A 20978-nucleotide genomic window follows, 5' to 3' on the forward strand; every position below is an offset into this window, starting at 1 on the left:
CCCACTCTGTGCCCCACAGCCCCTTTGGGCCCTGCCCCCTCGTCCCCCCCCATATACCCCATCCTCACACCAATCCCCATCCACACAGTGACCCCCCCATCCTCATAACGGCACACCAAAGCCCACAGTGCCCCCCATCCCCACAGTGCCCCCCATCCCCACAACGCCCCCCATCCCCACACCGACTCTTCATTCCCACAGAGACCCTTCCACCCCCCTGAGGACCCTCTTGCGCCCACAATGCCCCCCCCAGCCCCACAGCGACCCCCCCAGCCCCACCAAGATCCCCCCCTCGGCCTCACTGGGGGGAGCTGGGGGAAACCAAGCACGGGGATGCTGGGGCTGCGAGCAGCCTGCATCCCTTCCCCGATCGCATCCCCCCCCCATCCCTCGGGGCCGTTGGAAGTAGCCACTCCCCCCCCCCCCCCGGCTCCCCCCCCCGGGCCCGGTTCCCCGTTCCGTGGCGGCCCATTTTGGGGCCGGGGGCTCCCGGGGCGGTGCGGTGCGGGCGGGAGGCGCTTAGGACCCAGCAGCCGGGCGGTGCGGGAGCATCTCTCGCCGCAGCGGCTTCAGCACCGGCCCCGGCACCGAGCATCCCCGCCCGGCCCCGCTTCGGGCCCATGGAGCCCCCCCCGGTAGGTGCGGCGGTAACGGCGGAGCGATGGCCGGGGGTGCGCGTGGCGGGGGGCGGGGGGGGGGGTCCCCGCTGGGTGGTCGTGCAGGGAGGGGGCACCCCCCGCACTCTCATCCATGGCTGTGCTCGGGAATCCCCCCACACCCCGCGGAAGGGGAGTCCCCTGGGTGGGGGGCTCCGGAAGGCCCCCCCCGGTCCCTGCTCACCCTGTGGCGGTGGCACCCAGCGGGGAGGGGCGGAGGTGGGGGTGATGTGCGGCCCTCCGGGAGCAGAGGGGTCCCCGGGGTGGTCCTGGCGCAGCCCCGCGCGGTCCCCGGGGTGTGGGTAAAGGTGCAGCGTTTGGGGATGAATCCACGGAGTGTGGGGGGTTTTCAAGGCTGGAGGGTTTTCCTTGCCAAAAAAAGGGGCGTTGGGAGGGGGTCCGAATGCAGGGTGTCACAGTTGTGCTGGGGATAAGGGGGGGGGGGCTGCACCCGGGAGCTGCATTGGAGCTGAGACGCCCCCCCCGGGGTCTGGCGGGGCCCATTTGCCCCCACTGTGCCACCCCTCCGTGCCCCCCCGCTGACGGTTCCCCTTCCCCACAGCCGCACAGCTCTGCCCGGCGGAGAGGAGCGGGGAGATGAGCGGGGTTGGGGGGCACCCCCGGGTGCGCTGAGCACCGCAGCACCCACCCCGCGGCGGGGGCCCCCAGCGATGCCCCACAACCCCGCACCGTCAGCCCCGAGGATGGGCGATGGGCCACAGCATGGAGCCCTCCCTGCCCGCCCCGTGGGGCTGGAACGGCTCTAGGGCGGCGCGGGCGCTCCAGCCTTCCCCGGGCCCCATGCCCCCCAACGGCACGGCCGACAGCAAGCCCAAAGACGTGGCTTCCAAATCCGTGGGGCTGTTCTTCATGCTGCTCATCGACCTGACGGCCATCGTGGGCAACGCGGCCGTGATGACGGTCATCGTGAAGACGCCGGCGCTGCGCAAGTTCGTCTTCGTCTTCCACCTGTGCCTGGTGGACTTCCTGGCCGCCCTCACCCTGATGCCGCTGGAGATGCTGTCGGGCTCGGCCGTGTTTGACAGCCCGGTGCTGGGCGAGGCCATGTGCCGGGTCTACCTGTTCCTCAGCGTCTGCTTCATCAGCATGTGCATCCTCTCCATCTCCACCATCAACGTGGAGCGCTACTACTACGTGGTGCACCCCATGCGCTACGAGGTGCGGATGACGGTGGGGTTGGTGGTCTGCGTGCTGGTGGGCGTCTGGCTGAAGGCCGTGGCCACGTCGCTCGTCCCCGTGCTGGGCTGGTTGGCCCCCGACCGCCCGCCGCCCGCCGGCCGCGGCTGCTCCCTGCAATGGAGCCGCGGGCCGTACTGCAAGTTCTTCGTGGTCTTCTTCGCCGCCTTCTACTTCCTGCTGCCCCTCCTCATCATCGTGGTGGTGTACTGCAGCATGTTCAAGGTGGCCCGGGTGGCCGCCATGCACCACGGCCCGCCGCCCACCTGGATGGAGACCCCGCGCCGGCGCTCCGAGTCGCTCAGCAGCCGTTCCACCATGGTGACCACGTCGGGCGCCCCCCGCACCACCCCGCAGAGGACGTTCGGTGGGGGCAAAGCGGCCGCCATCCTGCTGGCCGTGGGCGGACAGTTCCTTTTCTGCTGGCTGCCCTACTTCTCCTTCCACCTCTACACCGCCCTCAGCGCCCAACCCTTGGCGGGGCCGGCGGCCGAGACCGTGGTCACCTGGCTGGGCTACTTCTGCTTTACCTCCAACCCCTTCTTCTACGGGTGCCTCAACCGGCAGATCCGCGCCGAGCTGGGCCGGCTGCTCACCTGCTTCTTCAAGCAGCCCCCCGAGGAGGACCTGCGCCTGCCCAGCCGCGAGGGCTCCATCGAGGAGAACTTCCTGCAGTTCCTGCAGGGCACCGGCTGCCCCGCAGAGCCCCCCCCGCCGCCGCTCGGCACCCCCAGCCCCAAACGGGACCCGGCGCCCGTCGATTTCCGCATCCCGGGACAGGTCGGGGAGGACGCGGCCGAGGGGCCGGAGCGGGGCGGCGGGGACGGGCCGTGCGTGCCCAAAGCCGGGCTGTAGCGCCGGGCTCGGGGCGGCGGCGCCGGGCGCAAACACGGCTGTGTAAGGGCAGAACGGCTGCGGGTGCCTCCGTGTGGGCCTCGGGGTGGGGCGGGGATGGGGGTGTGGGGGCCTCGCGTGGGGTTTGGGGCCTCGGCATTGGGTTGGGGGTCTCCGCGTCGGGGTTGGGGTCTGGGCCCTCACGGGGCCGGCCGTGGTGTGCAGGCCGTCCCCAAGGCCCGGACTCCCACCCGCGGGTGCCGGGTCCGCCCGCCTCTCCCGGATCCGGGGGGCTTGGAGAGACTCGCCTGGGGATGGGAGGGGTTTGTGGGGCTCGGTGTGGGGAAGGGGCTGCGGCTCTGGGATGGACACCGAGGCAGCCCCACCCTCGGGCCTGGGGCACGGCGGGCCCCGCGGTCACCTCAAGACTACAACTCCCATCACGCCCCGCTGCACCGAGGCGGAAGTGCCGCGAGCCCCTCTACGTCCCGTCGGGCACTGCTGCGCCGAGGCGGAAGTGACGCGCTCCTCCCAGCTCCCATCGTGCACCGCCGTACCGTGGCGGAACTGGCGCACTACTTCTGCTCCCGTCATGCGCCGCTGCACCGAGGCGGAAGCGCCGTTCCCAGCAGGCCGCGCGCGGGCGGCGCTTCCCGGCGTGCCCCGCGGGTAACGGTCGCGGCGGGCGGATATCCGGCGCCGCCTGCGGGAGCCGCCCCGGCTGAGGGAGAGGCGCGGTTCTGCTCCGCTCCGCCGCGGCTCTTCTCGCTCCGTTCCCGCCCGGTCCCGGCCCGGCGGCCGCCGCCCCGCCGCCGCCATGGGCTGCACGCTGAGCGCCGAGGACAAAGCGGCGGTGGAACGGAGCAAAATGATCGACCGCAACTTACGGGAGGACGGCGAGAAGGCGGCCAAGGAGGTGAAGCTGCTGCTGCTGGGTGAGGAGCGGCCGGGCCGGGAGGGGCGGGGGAGCGGAGCGGAGCGGAGCTGCGGGACGGCGCTGCGGGGTCCGAACGCTGTGCGGCCCTTCGCAATCCCCGGCAGCGCCGCGCGGCCGTCGTGGGAGCGCTGCCCGGGGCGGTGTTTCGAGGCGCGGCCGTTCCCGGGCTGTGGGCGGCGGTTCCCCGTTGCTGTGCGCTCTCAGCACCGCTCCGCGCGGCCGCTCCTGTGCGTTGTTAATAGCGGAGCGGAGGGTCCCGTGTGCCCCCATCCGCGGAGGATCCGTTCGCGGCGCTTCCGCTTTCCAAGCGCCGGGAGCGGCGCTTGGAAAGCGGAAGCGCCGCGAACGGATCCTCCGCGGATCCTCCGTTCGTTGCGTTGTGGCTCTTTATCCCCGGGGGTTGCGGTGGTCCGGCCGTGTGTCAGCGCAGCGCTTTGTTCTCGGGGGCTTCGCTCTGTTTTGAGCGGCGCCCGCACGTTGTAAGGGCGCAGCGGCGCTGCTTTGGTGTCTGCGTGTCAGACTGTCTCCTCGGGGCCGTTTGGGGGCTGCCCGACCCCATCAGCGGGCGGTGGAGGTGAGGGGGCATCCAGGATCCCGTGGGCACAGAGCTCAGCCGGGGCTTGGAAGGCACAGCAGCGCAGCAGAGCGCTTTGAGTGCCTTTGGAAACACCCCCGCTGTGCTTTTGGGGTTACTCCGGAGGAGCTGTATGGGGCAATGGGACGCAGTGTGACACCGGAGCAGGGCTCTGTATTGCGTTTCTCTTAAGGAGCAGCCGCTCAGATCAGGTTCACATCTGACCACGGCCCACCTTCTCAACCCACCTCTCAATCCTCCCACTCGGTTTTGCGGCCATCCGAGGGCTGACGCTCCCCTTACGTGGGGGTGAAGCGGGGCAGCCGATCGCTGGGAGAACAAACAGCCTTCAGTGCCGCAGCACGGCGCGGATGGAAAAGTTCCTGAGCTTTTTCCATTGTTTGAGCGAGCGTTTCTCTTCGGGCCGTGGCACTGAGATGCCCTGGATAAGCAGTGTCTCGTGTCATTAAGTTGTTGTCGGAGCTCATGCGGCGGTTTATGTAACCGGAGCAGTGCTCTCACTGTTGTGCTGATGCGGTGAAGTCGAGCAGAAATGTATTTCTTTAGAGCTAAACTTCAGGCACCACCCGGAGCCGTGGCCTCGTTTGGGCTGAGCAGAGCGATGGAGGTGAGGGGAGCGCTCACACACAGCGCTGAGAGCACAGTGAGCGCTGTTTGTATGGGCAGGGCTGCCTGGAAGCCCATCCTCAGCCCCATCCTGTGCTGAACGCAGCCTGCTTTCTCTCTTTGCCCCCTGGCCAACGCAGCTCTGCAGGCAGCAGCATGCCAGTGTAGGATCCAGTGGGGTTTTCCAGCTGGGATGAGCACAGAACGGAGTACGGGTGCTCAGACTGCTGCTGTGCTGCGCTGTGTGCTGTGCGGTGCTGCCGTGGGGCTGTGTGTGATGTGGGGCGCACAGCTTGCTGTGCTGTGGGGATGGTGCAGCACTTGGATGGGGTTTGGATACTCCGGGCAGTTATCCCAAAGGGACGAAGTAATGAAAACCCAGCATTGCTGCTGAAATAGCTTTAATCTGCGCTACTGCCCGAGCAAACAGCAAGCTGGGCTGCTGCTGGCTCCCACTGCTCTTCATGAAGCCCCTCCTTGCCCACATTCACCACGTGCTGCTCTGTGCAGTGCCGTCACCTTTTGTTCCCAGCAGCCGACGCCGTCTCCAGTTTCATGTTTTCTCACTTGCTGTTTACATCACCTCCTGTCCCCGCTGCGTCGGGGTCGGCCGCACAAACAGCGAGCAGAGGGTTGGGGTGACATCCCACGGCTCTGCCTTCGGGCCCTGGGGGTGTCCATAGGAACCCAAAGCGCCGCCACCTCCATCAGCGTCCCCCGCTGTCAGCATTGCCGCTGTGCGTAATGCGGCTGTAAGTCAGGTTTGAGCTTTGGTTTGGTTCTGGACGTGGAGGAAAGCGGTTTGTTGGGTTGTTAAAGAAAAACAAAGCACGTGGCGAAGGGTGGGGGGGCTCACGTCGCTTGGTGCTGTGTCCCAAGCGCAGGCAGCCCCAAAGCACAGCGCACTGAGCTGCCCCACGCTGTGCCTGGGGGGAGGAGGGGAGGGGTGAAGCCGGCACAGCTCAGGTGAGCGCTCTGTAACCCCCCTGGCGACGTTGTCGTGGCATAATTAGCTCTGATAGCGTTTTGTCACTCAGCTGGCAGGGGGTGTGGGCTCAGCGTGGGCTGAGGGGCAGAGAAAGGCCGTGGTTGTGCTCCTGGAACCACGGGGGTGGGGGAAACCCACGGCACTCTGCACCTTCCCTACAGCAGCGGAGCAGCGGGTGGTGCCGTGGGGAGGACGGGGTCTGTGCTCCTCCCAGGGCTTTGGGCTGTGGGGTTTTTGCTTGGGTGAAGGGGTCGGTGCCCTCCAACTTCTGTACGGGGTGGGGGCGTTCAGCTTTAAATGTGTCCTGTTATTCTTCCTTGCTTGAGTTTCTCCGACAGCCCTAAAGAGGGGTTGTGCTTTCTGTGCTGTTCCGCCTGAGCTGAGCTGGCAGTGTCCCCTCCTTAAGGTGTGAAGGGGAGGAGGCAAAAGGAAATGGGATGTCACCGTTTGTGGAAGTTGAATCCTTTCCTTTCCAGACACGGGAGTGTTTTGTCACGAGGGGCTCCGATGTGGTAACCCCTCAGCCTTGACTGAGGGCAAATGGGTTTGAAATGTGTGCCCGGAGCAGCATCCCTGCTGTCTGCGCTGCCCCCAGGGGGGTGGGTGAGCCCAAAGCCCGAGCAGAGCAGTGGGCGCTGACAGAGCAGTGCCTGCAGGAGTGGGGCTGTGCGCCCCCAAAGGAGCAGAGCTTTGGGTGGTGCCGCGTGTGGGGGGTGGAGGTGTGACCCACACTGTGAGCAGCGCACGCTCTGTGTCTGACATCTGTGTCTGACGCCATGCTGGGCCGTGGAGCCGCCTCACATCGGCTCCGTGTGATCACCGAGAGCTGTCAAAACATTGCCCTGCTTGTTTGGTTTGCAGCTTCAGCATCCAAATGACCTTGTGGGACGTCGGGAGGCTTTCTGTTGTCATTGAATACAGCAGAAGGAATCCTGGGCAGCACCTGGGAGCAGTCGGGGTGCACTGGGAGGGGGGGGTGCCCTGAGTCAGTCCCAGGCAGCCGTGCCCCCTTCCCAGGGCTCAATTTGGCACCGCTCAGCACTCAATGGGCCGTTTGTGTCGGCTGTTGTGTAACTGCACAGACAGCGGGCATTGTGTGTGCTGTGCCCCCACGGCCTCACAGCTCCGTCAGCCCGGGGGGTCCCGGGGAGAGCCAGGGATGAGCACGTGAGAACACACTGCTGCCAGCTGCCCTTCTTTCCCGCACGTCGGATGATCTTAAAGGCAGTTCCCTCTCCCAGCAGAGCTCCGTGTGCGGGTAGTGGGGCAGTTCTGTGTCACCACACCACCCCTCGGTGTGCGCTCTGGCACTGCTGGTTTTGTGCTGGGAACGGGCAGCCCTCACATCTGCTGCTCCTGAGTGTGAGTCAGGTCACCAAACGCAGCTCAGCACCATCCTTCTGCCTTACAGCACACCCAGCCCTGGGGCCGAGTCCTGCAGCCGCTGAGCGCAGACTGCGTGTGCTCTGCAATTCAATGGGGCGCAGCAAAACGCGTGGCAGGAGCCCCTTGCTCTGCAGGTGGGAGCTCAGCCCTCCGAGCTGTGCTGAGGCCTGGCGGCCAGCTTGGGTGCTGGGAAAAGACACAGGGTGGAAGCTGTGAACCGATATGGTGTGCCCTGGGTGTGCCACAGCGCTGGGAGCTGTGGTGTGTTTGGAGCAGGAAACCGGGCCTCTGCTCCTCCTGCTGCTGACTCAAGCAGCTGAGTTGCCTTTGCAGGCCTGGACAGGTCTGCTCTCTGCGCTGTGCTGCAGCTCTGGTGAGCTCCCGGCTGCTCGTGGCTGCTGCCGTGGGAGCGGATGAGGGTCCCATGGTGGTGTTCCTTCCCTGACACAGTAACACACTTCTGGGCTGTAATATCTTAAGCTGCTCCACCTGGGTCAGTGAGAGCAGTTTGTGCAGCTCTGCTCTGGGTCCGCTTCCCTCCCACCCCACACGGGGCTGCTCTGAATCGGGCACTCCTTTGTACCAACACCCTGAGAGCTGCGGCTGCACTCAGCTGCTCGTTTGGGGGCGTTGCTTCCATCTCTCTCCGTCAGAGAAATCTTCACCCCGGTTTCATGCCTTCGAGGCATTCCCTGCTGTCCCTGCCCTGCTGCACGGCTGGCTGTGTGCTCTGGGAGCTCCATGCTGCTTTTGGAGCAGGTGAACGCTCACAGTGTCAGCATCCATAAGGGAAACCAGGGGGTGGTGGCAGCGAGGCACCCCAAACCCTGCAGCCCCCCAGCTGGGAGCACGCAGGGGCAGCCTGCCTTTGTGCCTGCCTTTGTTCCTCCCTTCACCCGCTTGCTAACTGCGGTTTGTTTGTGCTTTTCAGGTGCTGGGGAGTCTGGCAAGAGCACCATCGTGAAGCAGATGAAGTAAGTGAGGGTGCGGGCAGTGAGCTGCGTTGCTGTGCAGGGCGAAGCAATGCTGTGCTGCCCTTCTGGTTTGGCTTAGGAATGACAGCTTGGTTTTCTTCCAGGATTATTCACGAGGACGGCTACTCGGAGGAAGAATGCAAACAATATAAAGTGGTTGTCTACAGCAATACTATCCAGTCCATCATTGCCATCATAAGAGCCATGGGAAGGCTAAAGATAGACTTTGGGGAAGTTGCCAGAGCAGTAAGTACTTCACTGGTTTCCCTTAGTCTGGGTCTGTGCTCCGAATTGTGTTAATGAGCGCTGGAAATCCGCTCTGTGGCACTCGCAGTGGGGCAGTGTTTGCCACGAGGTGCAGTAATGGGAGACCTCTCATCATCTGCACTTTGAGCGCTCAGCATAAAGCACAGAACTGACGTGTCCCTCAGGCAGCTCGCCTTGCAGAAGCAGAACAGAAGCAGAGCACTGAGGAGCTTCAGGTGGTCCCTGCAGCGTGCAGGGCGGTCTGTTGGCCACGTCCACACACCGCTTGTGAGCCCATAGAGATGTGAGCTCTCACACTGCGGCTCAGAGCAGGATTTTGCATGCTGGGGGTGAGCAGCAGAGTCCTGATCGATGCGTGCCATCTCGTGATGAAACGCTCGATTAGGAAATCAGGCTCCCTCGCCTCTCAGCTATTGCAGCAATCTTTAAACTTAGTTCTGATTTCCTTTTTCACCCCCCCCTCCCTCCCTGCAGGACGATGCCCGCCAGCTGTTCGTGTTGGCTGGAAGTGCAGAAGAGGGGGTGATGACGGCCGAGCTGGCTGGAGTGATCAAGCGGCTGTGGCGGGATGCTGGGGTGCAGGCCTGCTTCAGCAGATCCAGGGAGTACCAGCTGAACGACTCCGCCTCATAGTAAGAGACCCTTTGGGTGGGTGTAAGAGACCCCTTTGGGTGGGTGTAAGAGACCCCTTTGGGTGGGTGTAAGAGACCCTTTGGGTGGTGGCAGTGGGGTGGGCAGGCAGGAACTGCGCTCTGCCCGGGCTGCCAGCAGGCACAGCTTGGCTGTGAGCGCTGTGACAACCAGTGGGAGGAGGGCAGCTGCTCCTCCTGAACCGAAGCAGTTCCTGTCTGTGTTCAAACAGCTGTTGCTTGCTTCTTTGTGGAAAGAGCCGTGCGTTTGCTGCTTTGTAAACCCAGGAGGAAGGGTGGCTGTGGGGTCGGTTGTGCTTCCTGGTGGCCGCCTGAATGCTCTGCGTGGTTTGGCCAAGTTTTAAGCCTCTGAGAAATTAGTTTGGAAATGCTTTATGAAAACCTTCAGATGAGTCACAGCTCGGTTCCCTGCAGGCTCTGTCTGCATAGAGCACATTGCAGCTTGAAAATAAGCAAGAATACTTCTGAAACTGTAACACCTCAGCAGAGGATGTTGAGTTCAGATCAAGGTAGGTGAGCTGACAGGGGGAGCGTTCTGAGATCCTTGCAGCACGTAGGGAAGAAGCTTCAGATTCAAAGGGAGGGAAAAAAAGAGTTGAGAATGAGAGAACGGATTCAATAGGAAGATGTGGGGGAGAAGAGGAAAGCTGGAGGGCTCTGTGTTGATCTGGGGCTGACGTGGGGCTGAAGGAGGGAGGTGGTGTGCAGTCCTGGTGTTGTGTGCTGGTGCTGAGCCTTGGAAGAGCTGCAGAGTACAGAAGTGAGGGCCGGAGGCTGTCAGACTGCTTCCTTCTCAAAGACTGTTGTTAGAGGTGAGCTCCTGAACGCCCACGTTGTGTCCCACCTCTGATACGTGAGGAGCTGCTCTGTGGGCGACGGGGGCTGTGCAGGGGCTGCACCCAGCACTGACCTGCATGGCCGTTCTGCTGTGTGTCAGGGTTTGCTTCCGTCCGAAGCCTGCAGGAAGTTGCCTTCAAACAGCACTGTTTTCTGAGTCGGTCACCAAGCAACACAGCAGTTAGGAAATGCTGCAGTGAGGCAGTGAGGAGCTGGCTGCTTCTGCAGCACCCTGCCTTGCTAACGCACAGAGCGAGCAATCAGCTGAGCTGCTACTCAGCATGCAGCCCTGAGTGCCTCATCTCTGGTGTTACACCTCAGCTCCCTCGCAGACACACTGCAGCCCTTCAGGTGGTGATGGTGTGGGTGCTGGCTTTTGTGCACAGTGCTCCCAAGGGTGCTTCCCCTCTGCTCCTCTGCAGGGCTGAGTTCTCAGGGCTGGCAGCCTGCACCCTGTTGGGGTGACATCCCAGACGTCTCAATCTTGCCTCCCCTCCCTGCTCTCAGGCTCTGCCTGCTGCTCTGCCCCTATGCCAGGGGCAGCCACTCATAACGAGTGCTTTATAGGAATCTCTCAGAGGCATTTTTGGCCTTGAAAGTGCTCTTTTCAGCACTGGAAAAGTGACCCAACTGTTAGAAAGGTGCTGCTCTGGGGCTCACCTGGGTGCATGGAGTGGGGAGCTGTGCTGCACTCCCCACCTGGAAGCACACACTGCAGAACGCTGCTGCTGGCAGTGCTGCAGTGAGGTGGATGGGGTGATGCCAGTGGGGATGGAGCCATGGATCTCTGCACCCACAGCTGCTGACCCGGGGCCTGGGAAGGCTCAGGGCAGCACCAGGGCAGCCACGAGTCATGCTGTGGGCTTTCAGTCAGCGTTCTGTGCCCGGAGCCTCATTTCAGGGCATAAAGAAAAGAAAACAAAAGAACAAAATCTGCCCTTCTTGCAAGCTTGTGTTTACCAGATGGTGTCAGATCATGGGAAGTAGCTGGCTCTGTAAACATGAGGGTACAAGGTGGGGAAGCAGTGTTGCAACCTCAGCGTACAGAGGAAGCCTGGTGGCAAAGGAGATTGCAGAAGGGCTGCAAGCAGTGTGGTTTGGGGAGCTGCTGTTAGCAGATCCTGAAACAATATTGTACAGCAATGCCTGCGGAGCTTCAGACTGTGCCCAGCTGTGGGCGATGAGTGCTCCAACCCAAATGCGAGCTGCTTGGGCTTTATTGTGTTCCAGCAAGTCTGGATGTGGTGGAGGGCGTCTGCTGCTGCAGGGCTGCAGGAGGAGGCTGTGGCTGTGTGCTCTGGGCAGCCCTGACCTCCTGTGCGTCTCCCCAGCAGCCGCCATGGGGCACCCCTGGCTGTCAGCTGGCTTTGCTGAAGGATGTGAATGAACCTGCCCGGTCTTTATGCTGAGTTCCTTCCTGCTGGCTCCTTTGATGCATCCTTGCCCTTTACAGCGAGCTGCTGGATTTATTGCCTCGCACTTTGATGCGAAAAACCTTGACTGCTTTGAATTGCCCTGGGAGATAACAGCCTTGGCACAGCTCCTACAGCAGCAGCACCCCCTGCACTGCCCTGCTGCCCAGCGCTGCTCCCAGCACACACTGCAAGGTCATGTTGGGGGGGGAGGAGGGGGGGGGAAATTAAAACAACCCCCCCGAGGGCAGACCCATGGGACCTCGTGTCTATTTGCTGCGTGTTTGAGGTCTGCGTTGTGGGGAGAGGATGAATACATTCAGTGATGACTTTCTTCTGCAGTTCATAAAAGATTCATAGCGAGAGCGCAGCCTAAAAAAAGCACTTCTGGTGTTGTCTCTTCTGGTTTAGTTACCTGAACGACTTGGATAGAATATCCCAGCCGACCTACATTCCGACTCAGCAGGACGTGCTGCGCACCAGGGTGAAAACCACGGGCATCGTGGAGACACACTTCACCTTCAAGGACCTCTACTTCAAGTAAGCGAAGGCCGTCGTACCCTATGGGCTGCAGTGATTTCCTCGGTGCTGGGGGGGGGCGGGGGGAGGATCCACACCCCCAGCAAGGCACCTCCTGAGCACCGCTGCCTCCCCGTGTGCTGGCACTGCTCTCTGGTTTGACTTTTCTTTGCCTTCTTCTGTTCTTTCCAGCTGCTTTTATGTTGGACTCGCAGACGCAGGTACTGACTGCTTGTTCACAGGATCAGAACAGCAACACATACTAAAAGGGCTCTGACTCCTGGCTGCTGAGTTTGAGTGTAACCCCTTTCTTTGACGTGGGAGATGAGGGCTGTCCCTGAGGCCCAGGCCTGGCTCTGTGCACGTGGTGCTGCTGTGTGCACACAGGGGTGCTGTGAGGGACTCCTGGCCCTCTGTGTGCCGTGCCTGGCCAACTCCTGGGGCAGCGTCCTGTCGGTGTGCCCCACAGAGCTCCCTCTAACCCCATAGCAGCTGCTGGAGGGCAGCTGAGCTCCCTGCCCTTAGCACTTAGCCCTCCCTGCTGTGTGTCCCCATCCCAGCAGGCAGCCCCAGCCCTGGATGTAGGAGAGTGTGGTGTTGTGTTGTGGGTGAGTTTCCCTCATCCTCTGGCCCTGTTTTCAAGCTGTTGTTGCTCCAAGCCTCTAAATAAGCATTTACTGGCTTACTTTTAGCTTGTGTTTGAAAAGGGCTCTAGCAGAAATCCATGTGTTGCTTATAGAATGTGGTTTGCTTGCATGCCCTTAGGAGAACAGTAGTGCTCTGGCTTCTGTCGTAACTTACAAATGGTTTTAGCAGAAGTGCTTTGCACTGTGGAGCTGTTTACATGGCTGCTGGTTCATCCAGGGAAGGTTTGTCTTCCATCAGGATGTACTGGGATGCGTTTCCAGCTGCAGTGTGCGTTGCTCCTTCAGAAAGCATTGTGTGTGATGGATGGGGAGCGAGCTGGGGGAGCAGGCAGGCTCCCTTCAGCATCACTGCCCTTCTGCTGGCTGCAAACGGGGGGCTGCTCCTTCCCTGCCCTCCTGGAGACACGAGGTGTCTGTCGTGGAGGCATTTGCTCCACAAAGGAAAGCGTGGAGCAGGAGCTGCCATCCTGCTGTGCTGGAGCCCTGGTGTTAAGGCTCAGCTGTTAACAGTGGGCCAAGGAGGTGCAGCTGTGACTCAAATGTGGATCAGTTTGAGGCCGAGTTGTCAGGGATGCCACTTCCTTCCAGATGCATCTGTGCTAACAGCAGCCGTGGCGGATGGCAGGAGCTGAGCAAACAGCCTCTATCTGCGCAGAGATCTTCCTCTTTCCTTCTGGGAACCAGCGGGCATTTGCCTTAAATAGAAGACTGAAGTTAGCAGAGCTGCTCTGGTGGCTCTCTGCTTTGACGTCACCGCGTTGTGTTGCTTTTGGCCCACGCTGCACAGTGCCCCTCTTGTCTGTGTGTTTGCTGTGATAACAAATCCATGCTTATGGTTTCTGTGGCTCTTGGATACGTGATGGGCTGGAAGGTGCTGTGCAGCCCTGCGTCTCAGCAGAGCAGAGTGCTGCCGCCAGCCAAGGTGCTGCAGTGCTCTCATAGCCAGGAGCTCCTGCACTGGAGATTTGAACTGCAGCAGCTCACCTGTTTGTTTGTTCCTTTCTTTGTTTTCATACATAAAAGCGTTTCTTGACCTCACGATGTTTTTTCACTCTGCTCTCAGCAGCAGTGTGCAGGTAGATAGCCGTGCTCCAGATAAGCCTTTGTCAGGCTCAGCGTAAATGAACTGGAAGAGCTGATGTGAGTAGGTGTTTGGAGTCCAGTCAAGCAAACGGATTGTTGCTAAGGAAATGGGAGGCAGGGAACAAAACAAGCGTGCCCTGGTGAATCAGCAGCTGATAGCTGAACCTCGAGTTGTTCTGCTGAAATGGCTCTGAAGACAATCAGAGCCCGGCGGGGTTCTGAGGGAGGGGGCTCTGGGTTGCTCCCAGGCTGTGTGCCTGGCTTGCACTGCACCCCGCTTGTCTGGAGGCCCTTCCATGAGCCTCCCCCACCTCCTGTGTCGGGGCAGAGCTCTGTGTGGCCTCTCAGCCTGTGCTGTGCCTCTGCAGGATGTTTGATGTCGGTGGGCAGCGGTCGGAGCGGAAGAAGTGGATCCACTGCTTCGAAGGCGTCACAGCGATCATCTTCTGCGTGGCCCTCAGCGATTATGACCTTGTCTTGGCCGAGGATGAAGAAATGGTACAGCATGGGGGGGGGTCGTGGGGGGGTCCCTGGCGCCCGGCTGGTGGCCCTGGAGCTGGAAGCAGGCTCAGGCTGTGCCGTGCTTGGTGCTGTAGTGTGGGCCTTGTGAAGCCTGTCTGCCCCCCGCCCCTCCTCCCTGAATAGCTCTGCACTGATGCATCACCCTCCTCCTTCATTCTGCCTTTCAGAACCGGATGCACGAGAGCATGAAACTGTTTGACAGCATCTGTAACAACAAATGGTTCACAGACACGTCCATCATTCTTTTCCTGAACAAGAAGGACCTGTTTGAGGAAAAGATTAAGAAGAGCCCACTGACAATCTGCTACCCGGAGTACACAGGTGGGGGCACACAGGTGGGGACGGGCTGCCCTTTTGCCAGGCTCAGGTGGAGCCTCTGCAGTGCAGGGCTCTGTCCCCCGTGGCCGTGGCTCTGTGTGTGCTGGGCAGCCCAGCCCGTATCTGTTCTCTCAGGGGATGCTGTGGTGCACAGCCTATGGGTGATGATCCCTCCTGGGGGTGTGAGGCGGCACCTCACCGAGCTGAGATGAGAGCTGAGGTTTAGCAGGGAGGGGTTAACAGTGGCTTTGGTTTGGAGCTGGATGAGGCAGATGGCTGCGAGCAGCTTAATACGTGCTTAAAAGATCTGTGTAAAAACTCCCTGCTGCTCACTGCTGGCTGAAGCGATGGACCTGATCTCTGCCAGGCTCCAACACGTACGAGGAGGCGGCTGCCTACATCCAGTGTCAGTTTGAGGACCTGAACCGGAGGAAAGACACCAAGGAGATCTACACGCACTTCACCTGCGCCACCGACACCAAGAACGTGCAGTTCGTGTTCGACGCCGTGACGGACGTCATCATTAAGAACAACCTGAAGGAGTGTGGGCTCTACTGAAGGTAAAGCGGAGCGCTGCGGGGCCGGGCCGGGCTGTGCTGCTCCCTCTGACGCTCACTGCTCTCCCTGCAGTTCTCACGGAGCGCCCTTGGGAGGAGCAGACTTTGCTGCCTCGTGGGGACGGCGGCATGAGCGGGACCAGGGGGCTGAAAGCAGCATGCAGAATCGTCGCGTTCTTTAGCACAACCTTCTGTATTAGGGACCTTTGAATTGGTAGGGGCTGTTGAGGTTGGGTCGGGGCAGAACGGCCCTCGTGGGACTCTGCATCGCCCCGACGTCGTCCGGATGGCGTAACCCAAACGTGTACAGCTGTCGTGGAGTTGAGGTGCTGGGTTCCAGGCCTTCCATATGTAGCTTTCTCTCTTTCTTTGGTTACCAAACCACCACTAGTCTGTTTTTAAGGTGTTTTGTTTCGTTATTTTTTCCATGGAGAAAACTATAACTTTACTAAAACTCTTTCTTTCTTCGCAAAAGATTCTCGTTTTACAAATAAAACCAACAGAAACTATCACTGATCTATGCACACGTGAGCAGGCCATGCCCGAAGCATTCCTCTTAGCAGGAACTCTCTGTTTTTAACACTCGCTGTGGTCAGAACTCAATACTTCTGCAACGTCTTACAGGCTGTGCGTGGCCGTAGCATTGGCCCCTTGTGCTGTGGGTTTTGCCCTGCTCTGTGTTGGTACACGCAGTGAGGGTGGGAGCAGTGCTGATGGGTTAACGCTGCTCGTGGTGAGCACGCTGCGCTGCTGGAGGCCGTGTGCTGTGACACAGCCTTTGTGCACTGTGCTCTGTTCTTGGCAGTCTGGTGAAGGGCACGCCGTGTTCTGCATTTACCACGGCCTTCCTGTGCAGGGTCTGTATGGACAGCATGCCTTTACTCTGTATATGTGGTGCCAAATCCCCCCCCTTTGCCATCGTTTTCCCTGTAGTAACGTTCATACCCCATCGGTCCATTCCTTTGCTGAACCATCACCTCGGGGCTCTTTCTCCCGGGTTGTCATTGTGTACAGTTCTGATCTGTTGTAGCTGTTGGCAGTATTAAAATGGTGAGTGAACAGTTGGGTCCTTTCCCTCCTTTGTGCCTCGTTCTGCTGCTCTCCCTGCGCTGGGTGTGGGGCAGGGCAGTGTGTGGGGCAGGAGTTGGTGTGTCAAAGCCTGTGGGGTGAGGATCACCCTGCTGTGATGTGGGGGCAGCGGGAGGGGTGGGGACCCACCGGGGGTCCACCAGCTGTGCCTCCGTCCTTCAGCACGGGAGAAACAAGACATCCAGTCATGCACATCTCTTTATTTTGTTGGTTGGTTTTTCCTAAGTGAAGCTGCACTGATGACTGCAGTGAACACTGAGGGCGTACAGGGCTCGTCTACGAGGTACGGGGCATTTATTTACAAACAGTAAAGAGCAAATACAGCTCTAAGTAGCAGAATGCCAATCGCCCCAGTGCCCGTTTCCTCTTCCCCTGCGCTGAGCTCTGTGTGTGGGGAGCACAGCTGGGTGCTGCCCCAGAGGAAACGGCCGTGATGTGGGGCAGGCAGGGCAGCTGGGGCCCCTCCTAGCGTGGGTTTGGACATGGGGGGAGCAGCTCATAGAAAAAGTGGGGGCTGGGGAACTCCGTGTGTTGTCCTTTTGGCTCTGCTCAGCAGAACAGTGATGTGGAGCTGCAGTCGTCTCTTCTGCTGGGGGGAGAGAAGGGGGCGCTGAGGGAAACGTCCTTCCCCGTTGCTGCCAGCTCTTTGGGGCCGGGCTCACGGCTCCCAGCGTGGCACGATGTGCTCCCCCACCTCATCCCCCCCCTCCCCTACCTGCTCAGAAGAGCCCGCAGTCCTTGAGGTTCTCCTTGATGATGACATCTGTGACGGCGTCGAAGACGAACTTGACGTTCTGCGTGTCTGTGGCACAGGTCATGTGGCTGTAGATCTCTTTCACATCCTTCCGCATGTTGAGATCCAGGAACTGGGTCTTGATGTAGTTCCCCGCATCTTCAAACGTGTTGGGACCTGGGGGGGGACGAGGGGGGCTGCTGCCGGGGGTGGGGGCTCTGTGCCGCCATCGCTGCCCTCCGGTCCGGTGCCACGGAGCCCCTTCCCCATCTGCCACCCCCATGGCTCACCGTCGTAGTCGGGGAAGCAGATGCTGAGGTGCACCTTCTTGATCTTCTCCTCGAAGAGGTCCTTCTTGTTGAGGAAGAGGATGATGGAGGTGGCGGCGAAGAACTTGTGGTTGCATATACTGTTGAAGAGGTGCAGGGATTCGTGCATGCGGTTCTGCCAGCAAAAAGAGCACAGAGTGTGGGGCTGTGGGCACCGCTTACCCTGCGCTCCCCATTCCCACAGTGCCACTGCTGTGAGGAGCTGCAGTTTCCCAGGCAGGCAGGCCCTGCTCCTGCGCCCCCCCTCCCCACCACAGTGCCCCCCACGCACCACCTCGTCGTCCTCCACCAGCACCATGTCGTAGGCGCTCAGCGCCCCGCAGAAGATGATGCACGTCACCCCCTCAAAGCAGTGGATCCACTTCTTGCGCTCTGATCTCTGCCCCCCGACATCAAACATCCTAAAGGGGGGGACACACAGGCAGTGACCCCTCTGCTTCCCCCACGCCCCCTCCCCTGTGGCAGCTGCAGGCTGGTGGCCCCCCGTGGGGTGGTGACACTGGACATCCCTGGGCCCATCCGGGTTGGTGGCCCCGGGGCCACCATGGGGACATTGCCCCGTCCTGGGGGGGCCGCACCCCCACCTGAAGTTGAGGTCCTTAACGGAGAACTTGGTCTCAATGATGCCGGTGGTCTTCACACGGGAGCGCAGCACGTCCTGCTCGTTGGGGAGGTACCCGGGGGCCGTGATGCGGTCCAGCTGGTTCAGGTAGCTGCAGGGACAGCCGTGTGCTGGGGGGGACACCGCGCTCCCCTGGGCTATGGGGGGCACGGGGGGGGGGGTCGGGGTGGTGCTCACTATGCAGCCGAGTCATTGAGCTGATACTCTGCAGCCCTATCGAAGCACGCCTGCACGCCGCCGTCCTTCCACAGCTTCTTGATGCAGTCCACCAGCTCTGGGGGCATCGTGCCCTCCTCGATGGAGTCCGCCAGGTTGAAGAGCTGCCGCCCATCGTCCTGCGGGGACACACAGCCCTTCGTCACCGCATCTCCTCCCCGCCACCACCACCGACCCCCCTTTATCCCCCCCCACCCACCGCCCGTCCCGACTCGGCGTAGTCGATGCCCAGCGTGGACATGGCGCGGATGATGGCCAGGATGGACTGCAGGATGTTCCCATAGATGACAGCTTTGAACTCCATGCACTCTTCGGGTGTGTATCCATCCTGGTGGATGATCCTGGGGGTGGGGGGGGGATGTTGGCATCAGCCGTACCGTGAGGTGCCCCCCTGCCTCCCCGGCACCGCCCTGTTCTGCTGTGGGGGCGCCGGGCAGCAGGGAGACCCCAACCCCACAGCCCTGTGCAATGGGGGGAACGTCTGGGCCGTAAGGATGCGGCCACACTCACTTCATCTGCTTCACGATGGTGCTCTTCCCCGACTCTCCGGCCCCTGCGGAAAGAGGGGGGCACACCTAAGCCGGGAGGGACCCCCAGCCATGGGCACCCATAGGGATTCCCATAGGGCCGGGTGCCCACCATGACAGCGTGGGGCTCCGGTGCTGTAAGCAGCTTAGGGCGGCACAGGAAGCTGCTTAGAATTAGGGCTCTAATCGCCTTCACCCTGTGCCCCCCACCCCCCAGCTCTGCCACCACTGCCACTCGCTGTCCCCCAGCCCTGCGCTGTCACCCCACGGTGCTGCAGGGACGGACCCCTCCTGTGCCCATCATGGGGCTTTGGGGGTGCTGCAGTCCTACCCCCCCATGATGTGCCACAGGTGTCACCACTCCATTCCCTGTCCCCACGTTGTCCCTTTGGTCCCCACCACCCATGTGGCACTGAGGGCGCAGCACTGGGGGACATCCAGCTCACCAGGAGGGGATGGGGGACAGCAGGAGGGGATGGGGGTGGGACAGGGATGGGGATGGGATGGGACATGAATGAGAATGAAGGTGGGGATGGGATGGGATGGGGATGGGGATGGGATGGGACCTGTGTGAGAATGAAGGTGGGGATGGGGTGGTGTGGGGAGGAGGCTGAAGTGAGGATGGGGATGGCACGAGGGTGGGATGAAGATGGGGATACAGATGGGGATGCGGATGGGATGGGAGCTGTGTGTCCCCTCCTTGGGACCCCCGGGACACCCCTCTCCCCATGCACGTGGACACCTCCCCGCTCCCCATTACTTCTCCATACCCATCCCTGCTGCCTCCATCAGTGGGATCCCAGTGCCACACATGGGACCTCGGGGACAGTCCCCATACCCTCCCTGTTCCCAAGCATGACAACAAGAGGACAATTTCACATCCCCACAGGGTTCCCCCCCCCGCCCTACCGAGCAGCAGCAGCTTCACCGTCTTCGCCTCCTTATCCGCATCCTCCTGCAGCTTCTTCTCCAGCTCCTTGGACCTCTTGGCCATCTCCTTGTCCTCGGCGCTCGCCCCGCTCCCCATCTCCTCGTCCTCCTCTGCCAAAGCTTCGAGCTCCTCCAGGTCCCCGCGCTCTTCCAGGACTCCTCGGGGTGGGTGCACGCACCCCTGGGGGGCGGGCAGAGAAATGCTTTCTTTTTTGAGGAGGGGGGGGGGGGGGGGGGGGGAACCTGCAAAGGCCGCACCGGAGCGCTGGGCTGGCTGCTTGCGGGCCGGCTGCCCCCCGCGCTCTCCCTTAATTCCCCATGGATAAACCCGATTTCTGGGGCCCGGAGGGATTTGGGGGGGCTTTTTTTATCGCTCCCCACGTGACCCATGGGAATCCAATTAGCCCAAGATGGCAAAGATTAGGGGCTGGTGGGGGGGGGGGGGCGAAGAGCATGGTGGGGAGATGGGCGCGGGGTGTTACGTAAGGATGGGTGTCTGACACCCCCACGGGAGATGGGGACACCCCCGGGGAGGTGGGGTGCCAGCACCGGGGGCTGTGGGGTTTGCATAGGGATGGGCTCAGCCCCACTCGTGTCCGTTCCCCCCCCCGTGGGGCTGTGGGGTTCCTCCTGCTGGGAAACGGAGCTAATTAGCGCGAGCCGCTAACGAGCACCCATAATCTGCGCCGCTGCGCACCGCTCGCCCTCCCGCTGCATAAGCTCTTTATGGGTGCTCAGCCTTCCTCTCCCCACCCCACTTCTCCTACCCCCCCCTGCTGCCATTTGTCCCCACCCCACATTTCTGGATGTCACGGTGGGGGGGGGGGGGGGGGGCGACACACACCCCGCTGTGCCCCCCCCGTCCCCATAGCGGTGGCTGTGAGCCCCTCTGTACCCCACAGCACCTCCGGGTGGGTGGCATCCCCCCCCCAACGCCCCCCCTCCCCCCCACCCGTCCCCCTCCTGCGGTGCTCACAAAGGGTCAGCCGCCCCCCGCAGTCCCCGCGGACACAACGCCTTTAATGAACGCGGCGCTAATGAAGGGGGGGGCCCAATTAAAATGCCATCGCGGCGGGCTGGGACTGCGCCCGGACGTAACGCAGCGCTCAGCCCGGGGGTCCCCCCCCGCCCCCTCTCTCCCCAATGTCCCCGTAAGGGCACTGCCCCCCCCCCGTATGAGACTGGGGGGGGCAGACGGGCCGGCTGCGTTCCCTCCGCTAAAAATACCGCACGTTCCAGCGCCGGGTTGGGGGCACTCAGCCCCGCTGTGCCCGTCCGGTCCGGAGCGGTGGCACAGGTAGGGGGGACCGGGGGGTGGGGGTGGGGGTGGGGGGGGACGACAGGCGGTGACACCCCCAGAGCGCGGCCCCCGGCTGCTGTGGGGTGCGGGTGCCCTATGGGGGGGTCCGGCGGGGGGCACAGAGGGGGCTGCGGAGGCACTGATGCTGTTTTTGAGGCGGGGGGGTCCGACGCCATACCTCGTTGGGGGGGGGGACACAGAGCTGCTGGAGGGGATGATGGTGTGTGTTGGGTGGGGGGGGCAGTAC

At 61.8% G+C, this 20978-nt stretch overlaps 3 protein-coding genes across 6 annotated transcripts; 2 read left to right on the forward strand and 1 right to left on the reverse strand.

The window, feature by feature from the left end:
• Positions 1–351: 351 nt before the first annotated feature.
• GPR61 (G protein-coupled receptor 61) lies at positions 352–8363 on the forward strand. The gene is made up of 4 exons (XM_046904203.1): positions 352–635; positions 1219–2750; positions 8131–8173; positions 8278–8363. Exon 2 carries the CDS (start codon positions 1368–1370, stop codon positions 2706–2708), a length of 1341 nt encoding a protein of 446 aa, XP_046760159.1. The 5' UTR covers positions 352–635; positions 1219–1367; the 3' UTR covers positions 2709–2750; positions 8131–8173; positions 8278–8363.
• Positions 3383–16044, forward strand: GNAI3 (G protein subunit alpha i3). 2 transcript variants are annotated; one of them, NM_001396211.1, is made up of 9 exons: positions 3383–3622; positions 8131–8173; positions 8278–8419; positions 8915–9072; positions 11751–11879; positions 13957–14086; positions 14278–14431; positions 14796–14988; positions 15059–16044. In NM_001396211.1, the coding sequence occupies exons 1-8, from the start codon at positions 3505–3507 to the stop codon at positions 14984–14986; spliced, it is 1065 nt and encodes a 354-aa protein (NP_001383140.1). In that variant the 5' UTR covers positions 3383–3504; the 3' UTR covers positions 14987–14988; positions 15059–16044. The 2 variants fall into 2 exon arrangements, with proteins under 2 accessions (NP_001383140.1, XP_046760028.1); XM_046904072.1 differs by lacking the exon at positions 3383–3622 and adding an exon at positions 5438–7958.
• A 215-nt stretch (positions 16045–16259) lies between these two features.
• Positions 16260–20745, reverse strand: GNAT2 (G protein subunit alpha transducin 2). Of its 3 annotated transcripts, XM_046904094.1 has the most exons (10): positions 20659–20745; positions 19411–19612; positions 18485–18527; positions 18174–18315; positions 17936–18093; positions 17721–17849; positions 17408–17537; positions 17098–17251; positions 16790–16984; positions 16260–16660 (listed from the first exon to the last, which is right to left on the reverse strand). In XM_046904094.1, the coding sequence occupies exons 2-9, from the start codon at positions 19526–19528 to the stop codon at positions 16794–16796; spliced, it is 1065 nt and encodes a 354-aa protein (XP_046760050.1). In that variant the 5' UTR covers positions 19529–19612; positions 20659–20745; the 3' UTR covers positions 16260–16660; positions 16790–16793.
• Between the last annotated feature and the right edge of the window lie 233 nt (positions 20746–20978).

The sequence above is a fragment of the Gallus gallus genome, chromosome 26 (genome assembly GCF_016699485.2).
Source record: "Gallus gallus isolate bGalGal1 chromosome 26, bGalGal1.mat.broiler.GRCg7b, whole genome shotgun sequence".
NCBI lineage: Eukaryota > Metazoa > Chordata > Aves > Galliformes > Phasianidae > Gallus > Gallus gallus.